Source organism: Dermochelys coriacea, chromosome 11 (genome assembly GCF_009764565.3).
Source record: "Dermochelys coriacea isolate rDerCor1 chromosome 11, rDerCor1.pri.v4, whole genome shotgun sequence".
Classification (NCBI taxonomy): Eukaryota; Metazoa; Chordata; order Testudines; family Dermochelyidae; genus Dermochelys; species Dermochelys coriacea.
The window spans coordinates 58,119,773-58,131,613 of NC_050078.2; the positions used below are offsets into that span (position 1 = coordinate 58,119,773).

Below are 11,841 nucleotides of genomic sequence, written 5' to 3' on the forward strand. Positions count from 1 at the left end.
ACATGAATTGATATCAAAGGAAATTTCTAAAATGTAGATTTTCCTAAGGGAGAAAATATTATATTCCTAGTCTCTGCTATTGGAATACTGTTCAGTTTATCCTTTTTGACAAAGGAGAAAACTAGAATATAGTTGTACGAGTTCCTCTGAACGAATAATAAATTAAATTTTCTGACTTATCTTTTTGTATTCCTGTCCTCTTATAGTCTCCTCTTATTTTTTTTTTTCTTTTCTTCCTGGTATATTCTACAGATATGTCCAAAGATTCTAAATATGTCATAGCTGCTGAAATTATTTTGAACATTATTTTTACATTTGATCTCATTCTTCTTCTGCTTTCTACACCCCAAAAGAGACCAATGTAATTGTTAAAAATGCTAGAGATCCATAAAACCATTAGTGTTTATGACAAGTTTGTTCTTTGTGTTAAAATGTTTCCATTAGGGAAACTGGTTTGACAATGCTGTATTTAAATTTCTAGACAATTCTGTCTCGAGCTCAATGGACTTGCTGTCAAGCTTCAGGTAACTCTTTTCTTGTTCTCTAATGTTTGTGTCAGAGACCAGGTTGTTTTTGTATTTTTAGATGTAATATTAGCTTGCAAAGCTTCGCAAACATTTTTTAGCCACTATGATTTTAGGAACATAGTTTTAGCATTCCAGAAGACTTTAGTTGATCAAGTAGCTTTAAAATATTTTTCTGATTTTAAGGAATGATTATAATGATGAAATCTTGCTTTCTCTGTTTGTTTGGTTTTTTATTAACTGAACAACTGTTTCAACAGAGTGAATGCCACCCAGATACATGCACTCAGATGACAGCAACTGAACAATGGATTTTTCTTTGTGCAGCCCATAAAACTCCCAAAGAGGTAAGGAGGGTATTTTTTGAAATATATCTGTAAAGGCTCATATTTTCTTCAGTGATCCATGCACAGAAGGGGCCATCCGTGCATATCTTGTCTTAGTCAAATTGAAGGGATATGTGGGAATGCGACTTTCATAGCAGTACTCCCTGCTTGCTTCTCACATCCTCCATAGTGACTCATAAGAGGCAGAAGAGCAGGGAACCAGCTGCTCTCCATAACAGTCTCATACAGATCCCTACTTCCCCCTCACCTTTTGTGGGGAATCTGGAAGAGTAATATAGCTTTAATCTGTATTGTATTTTCTCTGGTCATCTCCATAGTTGTTACTGGGCAACGGAAAGGGATTTCTTTTTTAGCAGATCGAGCTGCCTTTCTCTGCAGTTTCATGGAGTTGGAAGGCTTCCTCTCTTTCTCCCCATCCCCCCACCTCCCTGTGGACTCTCAAGTCCCTGCTCCTGGTGACAACTTGCAGGGAATTCTGCTATGGGAACCTCTGCATCTTCAGCTTCCTCTGACACCCTCCTGTGGCTTTCTCCTTGCAAAGGGCCATTCTGGCCCTTGGATTTTGACCTTAGTTAGTTTTGTGCAAATTTCGGTAGTAAGATTATAGACTGCTGAGTAGTCTGACTTAATTTCTCTGTATTGGTGCATGAACAAGAGTCAGTAACATTTAATGCATGCTTGGTAGGCCCTGGTATACAACTGTTCACATTACAACCATCATTATGTTGAGAGTCTTAGCAAAGAGATCAAGGACTAAGTAGTCATGGAGACTGCACTTTCTTCTCAGCCGTGGAGAAAGTTCCCTTTTAGGGGTGGGTTGAGGCACTCAGGTGGGATGGTTTGGGGTGCTTGCCGTGCTATTGCATTAGCTGCCGTACAGATCAATAAAAATGCCTGTTCCATAACTAGAAGTTCAACATCTTTCACCAGAAATAATGTGCACTTGGTGCGGGGGGTGGGGGGGGAAAGGCGTAATAAGCACATAATGACACCTTCCCTTTGAAGTAAGTGAAGAAAGAAGTTTGGGGGAGGTGGGAAACAAACTTTCTCAAACAGAAATGGAATTGGAAGTGAACATACAAAATCAGAAAAAGGAACCATCCAGAATCTTGCTTAGTGTTTTTAGCAGAGGTAGTGTTCCGTATTTTTTCCTTTTCCTCACTGAAACTGACTTTTGTATGTTCTTAATAATTGGAAAGTAGTTAAGTGGCCAGACTAAAACTGAATGAATGTTACATGAGTTTACTTCTTATTTTCTACGTCCTCAAGCTAACAGTGTTTGTCATCTAAAATTCAGTACAGAATAATTATGGGGTATTGATGAGGAGAAGGGAAATTGATATTTTGCTACCCCTTCATGGGTGTGTTGATATGTTTCACGTGTCCAGACCAACCAAGTATAGTGTATTAGTTTGGAATACTTGTCACTCAGTCAATGAGATCTATCTTTAACCCTGCATGATTTAAACAGTTAAGTATGGGGATTTTAATTTTTCCATGGCTTGGTCTGCTACAGCACAGACCATGGGCTGGTTCCTTCTAGTATGTTGACAGGCACAATGATGACCAATCACAGCCAGGATTTTCACACTCTCCAGTTCTTTCTCTGCTTTTCCAGTTTGTCCTGCTTCACTCTGAGCAACATGCAGGAATGTTGAGAATTTTTCTAGCAGCTTGGAACACCCAGAGAAGGTTAAAATTGAGGGGGGAAATACCACACTTGTCCCTCTTGCACCATTGCATTAAGCATGTTGTGCATTCACTTGAACTAGCTATCACAGGAGTCTGATTAGGAGACAACCTGGAACATCCAGGTGAAAAGATCTTTGCTTTGGTGGGAAAATCAACACAAACTAGGTATAGGCTTCCTTCTCCAGGGGCCAGCCAATCTCATGACCGCGTGAGATGCCACGTGGATATTCAGCCTTGTCGAGGATACAGTCCTAAAGGAAGAAGCAGCTTCACAAACTTTGGGTTATCAGACTAGCCCTGTTAGCACCTCAAGAGCAGATCAAAGGAGGGTGCGTCTTCAAATTCTGACCGTGTTGCAGAGTTATGTATCTGAATGTCCAACCACATAGAACATTACCCAAGCTCCTGTCTGAGCCACCCAGTTGGTGAACTTATATTTTCTTACCTTCAGAGTGGCTTTCCTGGTGGCTGTTAGTTTAGAGGATAGTAGAGCTGTCTGTCTTACCTGATCTGTTTTCATACCTAGTCTTCCATAATCATAGTGTGTTCCGTTAAAATTGTCCCAGTTGTTTTGCCCAAAGTCCTGCCCCCTTTAACTTAAACCAGATGAAGTGATTACGAGGTGAACTGCATTTTCGACCCCTTTCTCTCCCTCTTGAGTATACCCCTCAGGTGACAGATTTTGTTACCTTCACCCTTCTTTGGGTGGATTCATGTGGTTCTACCACTGTTAGACTGGATCTTTCAGCTGTAGCCTCCCTGTTCACCAACTGTGTTAACCTGAGAAACCCAACTGTATTTGGCACATGTAAGCCCTTTTCCCTTGGCAACCTGACAGCAGCTGATTTAAAGGGACTCTAAAACAGCTTCTTCAAAACAAAGCATTATTTGTTCACCCCAAAGGTACATAGCATGCAGAGCAAAGAGTTAAGTTCTATACACAGATTAAGGTTTAGATAAGGAAAAAAAAATATATTCAAGCTCTAGTAAGTTCCATTTAGCCCAGTTACCTCCACATCTGGGTTGGGAGAAGCTTTGACTCTCGTTCTTCCTCTCCTCAGGGTGTTTAGTCATGCTCCTAGGTAGGCAGGGATTTATTGTAAGTTATTGGAGAAATGGGTTGAGCACAAGGAGTGGGAAGATCATGGTCTCTGATCTTGCTTGTCAAAGCAACTGAGAAGCAGTCCATAATCTGCCCTCACGATTGAGCCATGGAAGCCAAACTAACTTGTAGGCGGTGGGATGAATTTTTTCTTTGGCAGTGTTCTTCCATTATAGAACTTCTGTCATGTCAGTTGCTAAAGAGATAAAGTGCCACCGGACTCCTAGTTGCTAAAGAGACACTTAATTAGAACATCATCTACTCCTGTGCATATGCCCCATCGCCAAAACAAGCATTCTCCTGAAATAACGCAATAAGGGGTACTTGGAGCTATAAGTAATAAAACATAGGAGACAGACAGCTCTAATGTGGGGGAAGTTTACTCAAACCCTTACAGAAACTCTGTAAAACTTCTGGAATTCAAAATGGCTATGTGATATATCAAACAATTCTGTGTAAAATATTGTGTGTGATGCGGTGTCATACCTGTTTTCCCCTCCTAATATTTTTTAGTGTCCTGCTATAGACTATACCAGGCACACGCTTGATGGAGCTGCATGTCTTCTGAATAGCAATAAATATTTCCCCAGCAGGTAAAACTCTTAGAAGCATCATCTTTAATTTTTTTTGTGGGGAGATGGGGTTGTTTTACAATCAGAAAATCTTGTTCATAGGTGGAACAAATCTGAAACAGTTTTTGGTAACGCAAATTGTTTTTCATGTATCTAGTAGAATAAAATACTGTATTGTTAATATAGAGCATTACAGAATATGATGAAAAATACTAAATGTGGCAGCATGTCCACAGTTACTGTTGTTAAGTATGGGAAGAGGTCCTGCTTTTAGTGCTGCTCTGTCACCAGCTTGTTAGAGGTAAAATAGAGGTGTTTAAGGGAATATATTACCAATCCAATTTAATCAAGTTGGGTTTTTCAGTGTGGTCCAGGGCTCTATGTTTCCAGTGGGGAAAATCCCACCTCAAAGGAGGGAGGGAGTTGTGGTGGCTTAAGGTATTGTTAGACCTGCTGTGCTGGGAAACCCACACCAAACTAGTGCAGTTCCAAAAATGGACACCACTGTCTACAAAGAGGCCTGGCCAAGGACATGCTCAGATTCAGTTTCTCAGGTAGTCTCCATGCCAATTTATGGAACCCTGGATGGAAAAGTAAAAACTGTGTTTTCTGGGGAGGAGCCTCCATGGAGCACAATGGTCCTGCTGGGGAAGAAGTGTGCAGTTTGCATCCCTCTGTGCTAGAAATGGGGAATCTAGCCCCTACTAGATTAATTTAAAAATTTGGCTCTCTGTGTGAAGAAGTCAGTGTTTCTGCAATCAAAATATGCAGTTTTAAATATGCAGAATGAGCCAACTTAATATTTTTACTAAAATCTTTCAAGAATAATGAGAACATTTAAATTCTGTAATCAGTCATCCACAAAACCTGACTCTTGGAATTTCATGTGGGATCAATTAATCCAGTGTAAACAACTAAAACTAAATACACAGGTACACATGTGCATGTGTACATCTGTATTCAACTGGTAGATTTGTAAAACTAAGTACTGTATAACATTTGACTTGCGCTTACAGGGTTAGCATAAAGGAATCCTCTGTAGCCAAGCTAGGATCAGTGTGCCGTAGGATTTACAGAATATTTTCCCATGCGTATTTTCATCATCGGCAGATATTTGATGAATATGAAGTAAGTAACTGAGTACTTTACATTTACTTTCATTAGTGCATTTACTAAAGTGATGCCAGGCATTGTTCTTCTTCAGTTGTGTTACGTATTTTCTTCTCTTAACACTTTCACTTCACATACCTCCTTAGCCGAGGAAAGTACAATTCATAATAGATTACATGTGTATAAGAATTGTGTGAAGTTTCATGTGAATGACTTGGTCTTCAAACTAAGCAATTTCATGTGTGCTTTTTTAATCCTGTTTATTATAGTTTTCCTAAATTGGGTAGAAGTTCACTATACAGAAGCAGAAAACTTTACAAGAACTTTAATACCATCAGTTCAGTGACACTTGTTATGAAAATTGCTTGCCTTTGAATGTTACAGGAAATCCGTAGGATTATTATCATTGAAAGTAGAGAAATATTTTTTCAGTTTACTTTATCCATTTGACAGCACTTGTGTACAGTCAGTTACTTGTTTGTGTATATCTTTCACACAGTAGTAGAGGAAACATTTTAACAGTCGAGAAGTCTGATGCTAAAGCCACAGACTCAACAGGGGTCTCAGGGGCATATATGGTACTTGTAACTATTTTTTTTTTAACTGACTAAAGTCAGGAATGGGGGGCTTAGAGGTATGAATGGCAGTAAAAACATGGGTAAGGACTAGCATGGGGAGGAGCACAATGGGTGCAAATACTACTGGAGCCTGTGGACTGTAGTAGCAGCTAAAGAGTGGCTCACCTCACTGTTTAGTTGGGGGTAGGGGTGGGGGAGGGATTTAATTACCACAGGTACCTATATACAGCTTTTGTTAGGGCTTTGCATAGTGAACCAGGATATAGTTGACGCAGAATTGCTTATCTGATTTCATGCTTGTTATAGTGGGACTTGAATATATTCCTATTCAGGTGAGTTATGAAAATAAAGCTTAAATAGGTCCTTATGTCCACTGTTATGAATATAAAAGGGGGAAATAAAACTATTTTACTAATGGATTCCTTGTGGTATTATTATTTAGTTGTAAACCACCCAATGTTCCTAAAACGTACAATACCAAGGGGACAATTTATGCTCCAGGATTTTTATGATAAATTTCCCACAATTCAGTTTGAAATATTCCCTTTTCTTATGTCGTAATGCATTTTATTTTATATTGGAATTTAAATATTTTTTTTCCATCCTCAGAATGAAACCTTTTTGTGTCACCGGTTCACTAAATTTGTGATGAAATATAATTTGATGTCCAAGGATAACCTGATTGTACCAATTTTGGAAGAGGAGGTGCAGAATTCAGTGTCTGGGGAAAGTGAGGCATGATGGGAATTGTGGTACAGAAAGCAACTGTACTGAACACACAATTAACATTATGTACTGTATATATCATTTTAGACACTTCAATCATGTATCCTTATAGCTTTGTTTAGTATACTTTTTGTATGCTGTGTGCATTGCCTTTTAATATGGGAAATACTTTAAGTTATTCATGAACTGTATATTCATCAATGTGGCACTCATGGTTTTTAAATAAAATTAGTATTATCTGTTTATAATACCTGTTAATAAAAGAATTACAGTTGTGTAAAATTGCTGCTAAACAATCATTGGATCACAATCCTCAAATGTGTCTGATTAAAAAGATAGGTGAGACTAAGGTTTCACACAAGCTATTTTCTAATGAAATAGCAATGTTAGCCTTAGTTCTGAGTTTAATACGGACCTTAAATTTAGAATCCTGCAGGAAGATCCTTGTAATGTAGCTTATTCCTAATTTTAGCTCTTACTTTTTAAAAAATAACTCATTTGTTTCTAAGTTTTATTTCTGCTTTTGGGCGTGAGTATATAGTATCAACTATTCTTGTATGTGTATATCCAAATATTAAACACAACTACAGTATTAGTAATACCAAAAGGATAACTTTACTATGCTACCAAAAGTATATTTTTGATCTAATGAGAGACAGTTGTGTACTATCTGGACTTGCCTTTCTGTAACAGTAGAGGCCTGAATACATCATGGAAGTGATGTGTTGAGACTTAAGGCAAGGAAAGATTATTTTCTCTTATGAAAGTCCTCCACTTTCGTTCCTCCCACGACTTCTCAAAAGAACAGCAGTGGCTGAAAATAACTTTTCCTCTTGCCTATAGTAAGGTACTTGGTGGGTTTTATACCTGTGCATATCTATAGTAACTGCTTACAGATGATACCTCACAATGTTCATATTACACTACAGAACAATGTACTAGCATAGTCTTAGCAAAAAAATTGAATTCTAGCCTTGCAATACTTTGATTCACGTTGAGAGTATGATTAACAATGTGCTTTCATCCATTCACCTGGATTGTATTCACTGAGGTGAAGTACATCCATAGTTGGAGTCGTTTGCAGATTTGCAATAACTCACAAGTTCCATGAGTGCTGCTTAATGGTGTTGAACTGTCCAGAATTTGATTAGAATTAAATGTTTTAAAGACTATTCTAGCAGACTTATTGTTAATGGTGTACATAAATGAAGAGAATCTAAAAGCACTAGCAGTGTTCTTTTTATTAATTGGATCTCGCCTAGATAAAGTTAGTTTTGTGGCTTCTTCACAGAGTAGAGACTTACGTTGTCATGGGCCTGTTTATGTATTGAAACAGGTTAAAGTGTTGGCCTTAGTGGGCCAAGTCATTTATCTAAACTATACCTCCTCTTGAAGGTATATTTACCTGGGAATGAGAGCTAATTTATTTTTGAATAGTAATTTCTTCAAAATATACTGAACATGCCTTAAGTAGTTAAATACAAAATATTACAAGTCAAGTATACCCTAAGCAACTGTACCATCTGGATATAAAGGGAATTTAAACAAATGAGAACATGGAGAGAGAGAGAGGTTTTAAAGTGCTTATACAGTGCTGCCTTCTTGGGCAGATATTTTTGTGTGTTTTCATTTTTAAAATTGTATTTAATGGTCAGCAGGGTCACTGCATCAGATGCGCTCTTAGTGACTAGCTTTAGCTATTGTGTTTGCACACTTGAGGTTTATCTTATACAGGTCAGATGACTTGATTTGATATCTTGAAATTTGTACTGAGGGTAGAGGATTACACTTTGGAGGTAATAAGATGTATTTAACTTTGTAACAGTCTACTGTTGCAAGATAGACCCTAGGACATTTCTGTTGTACAGCCACTTTGACAAACTTACATTGGCCTGGGGCAGGCAAAAAAGCTGGTGCTCTTCACTACTAAACATTTTTTGTAAAAATTGAAGATAGCGGAACGGTGCCCAGAACTTCATTAACACCTTAAACTTCTCTCATGCTTTGAGTTCTAGTAAAAGCCTCCAGAACTGTTAATTTTGTTTGTTCTCATTCACATAATTATGTTGTTGTACTGTAAAGTTGACTCACTGTACTATCTAAGCTGAATATAAATGGCCTCAGTGAAACACTGCTTATTTTCCTTGCTAATGTTTACATAAGTACTCAGTGTATATACACAAGCTTGAGTGGTACCACAAAACTTTAGCTAGCCTAAGCAAACCATTGATTTGTTTAGTAAATATTTTAATGGCTTCGCTTACAGATTTACATTCTACATAATAGTGAAATTGAGCTACATTTGTCTTTTGAATTAAGTTTTAAAACCAAGAGGCTAAAATTTAAAAAAAAAAAAAAATTCCATACCAATATATTTTGCTAAATCGTTCATTTCCCCCCCCCCTTCTTCCAAGAATACAGATAACTGGATATTTCATGCTTTCTAGAGTAAGTTCTGTGGTCTCTCATCTCTGAATACAAAATAGATTTTGAGCTCAAATAATATTCCTTGTTTAAGAATGTAGAAATGTTGTGATTTACTCACAAATCTGTTACTCTTCCCAGAGGCTGGGGCTAGAATTTGCATTTATGCCCTGTCTTGCTTCAGTAAAAAGCTAAATGATTCTAGAATACAAAGAAGGGTAAGGACATTTCTTTCATAGACCACCTCCCTAGGCATTATTAATATAAACATCTAAATAAGTGGCCTGATTATAAGCAAAGGACAGCTTTCAGTGTTTTTCCCCAAACGATCTGTCTCTTCTGATTCATAGTTTGATTTGTATTACTTAGCCACAGTAATTTTGCTTGTCAACATTAAACGGATACTAAGAGATTTTAATTCAAAATGTCATGACAATTTTCTGTTTGGACAAAGCAAATCAGTATTGAAAATCAAAATTCCAACTACCCCTTCTATTCTGTGGACTAAGCTGCTGGGAATTGTTAAAACAGCAACCTGAACTACTCTTTGCTCAGAAGAGGAAATGTACCAAATATAAATAAAATAACTAGAGTTTGATAGAGTTTAGAAATCTAATCAAACTCCTTCTTTGTTGTATGCACCTTAAATTGTTAAAGGGAAAAATTATAGCTTGATACGAGATTTAATCTCTTCCTGAGTCTGAGTGGCATAAACTACTGTGGTCTAAGTAAGCCAAAACTTTGTCAGTTCTAGCCAAACATAATTAAGAAAAACTGATAACTGAATTGGTGTAGTTGCCTTTAATACTAAGAAACTCCCAGTCCCAAATACAAAAAGGACCTCACCTTTACAAAGAAGCCACTAACAATCTGGTTATGTATATCGCACTTGAACTGCGGGAGGTGTTGGGATTTTTTTTACCCTGGAGGTATTCACAAATTGTAGTGAGAATGAATCAGTTATCTATGTGATGGACACAGTAGACCATTATGTTTAGACACGTACATTACCAGAAATTCTATATGTGGACAGGAAATAACTTAGGAATTGAAAATGTAAGGTCTTTAGAAGTTTATGAACAGTCTAATTATATCCCAAACCTCTACTTTTAATAGCTTTTAGTGCATTTCTGTTATGGTGTACAGACAAGGGACCCATTTGTAGCTCACACATGTGAAGTCAAATTCCTGTTTTGATACTGTGTAATCAACTTAGTTACTTGACTTTTGTTTGGAGAATTAATCCACGTGCCAGTAAATAATTCAAGCTTGATTCTTAATACTATTTTAGTACTTTTGTAAATATTGTACTAGTTCAAATAAGAGAACAGATGTTGTCTACCTGGTAAAGATATAAATTGCACATAAACCAGGACACTGGAGTATGAATATGAAAAATTAGTGACTTGCCAGTAGGCTTAGTCTTCCTGATTAAGTTTGTAAAGCAACAAGAACTCTCTTCCATATTGAGACAGATGCTGGTTATAGTCTTTATAAGAAGTGGGTATTATCTTAATGCAATTGTCCCTTTTGAAATCTATCACTTCGTCCAAAACTACAAATTTAAAAGTATGTTTTTTCACTTTAGTGCATGCATGGCTTTAAGTCTCCTTACTTATACATGAATGAACATTAAAATGCAATAAGCTATTTAAATGGGCCTAATAAATATTCTCAAAAGGTACTGCATATAGTAGTGCTAAGGATGATTAATACACTGAAGATTTAGCTTCAGTCAAAGATTAGATTTGCTTGCACAGGCCACACCTGAACGAGAGAGGTAGGGTTGTGTATTCTCAGGTGCTGGCAGCCAGAGTACCAGCCTTCTGACACATTTTCCTTCTATGGGATAAAGCTGTGCCTATCCTTAGTGAAATAGAAATAATATCTCACTGCTGCCTGAGTTTGACTTGGTTTATACTGTATTTTAATCTTGTGTTTCAATGAAGCTTTAGTCAGAGAGACAGTTCCAACTTTAACAACCTTTTTTGTGGGGGAGGGAAGTACATTTTTAGATAGAGATGTATGAATCCTAAGTATAGTTCAATTCCCATAAAATCTTTAAGAAAAAAAATACAAAATATATGCAATGTTCATTGGTTACTGGGAGATGAGGAAAAATGAAGAAATCATAACAGAAAATATTAAATAGAAACAGTGACAAGAAATAACGTGGATGACGGCTGAAAAGAGCATAGGGGAAGGGAGCGTTTGAGACAGATCCATTCTCACCATAATTCTAATTTGGAGAGTAGAATACATATTGAGAATGTGTCATTGACTGCACCTTTATGACAACATTTGTGAGCAGGAATGAATGTTGTGTAATTTAAATAATCCAGTTTATTATTAATGAAATGAAAAAATGTAACTTTGCTGATTCTGAAAATACATTTGTCTTGTTCAAGGTTGTAAAAATATACTCCTAAAGTTGAGTTCCTACATCCTTACTAAGGTACTTGAATAAATTGCCTGATTTTTCAAAAGTGATCAGCACCCTATCACTCTTATTCACTGAGGGGATTTGTTGGTTGCTTAGTAATTTTGATCCCACTGTTTAGGCATCTAGCTTTTTGAAAAGGCCCATATTAATAGTCATTGCTGTCTTCTTTTTGGTGAAGTATGGTGCATTTTATGGGTTAAATGTTCAAAGCCATTCTTTTGTATGCACAAATCAAGTAATCACACATTTAACTATACAATTCACAAATGCTAAATTGAGACCTACCTATGTAATCACATACATATGTAAAACCTGCTAGAGCA

General features: G+C 36.9%; 1 protein-coding gene across 2 annotated transcripts in view; it reads left to right on the forward strand.

Moving 5' to 3' along the window:
- The window catches only part of LOC119840930 (MOB-like protein phocein), a 28,801-nt gene extending 20,021 nt beyond the window's left edge, over nucleotides 1-8,780 (forward strand). Inside the window, exons 5-9 of one of the 2 annotated variants that reach the window (XM_038367722.2) lie at nucleotides 482-524; nucleotides 785-871; nucleotides 4,179-4,258; nucleotides 5,254-5,365; nucleotides 6,535-7,914. In XM_038367722.2, coding sequence (XP_038223650.1) covers nucleotides 482-524; nucleotides 785-871; nucleotides 4,179-4,258; nucleotides 5,254-5,365; nucleotides 6,535-6,666 — 454 coding nt within the window. In that variant the 3' untranslated portion in view covers nucleotides 6,667-7,914. Of the gene's footprint in view, nucleotides 1-481; nucleotides 525-784; nucleotides 872-4,178; nucleotides 4,259-5,253; nucleotides 5,366-6,534 lie in introns of both variants that reach the window. The other variant, XM_038367719.2, reaches the window with a different exon arrangement.
- Nucleotides 8,781-11,841: the final 3,061 nt, after the last annotated feature.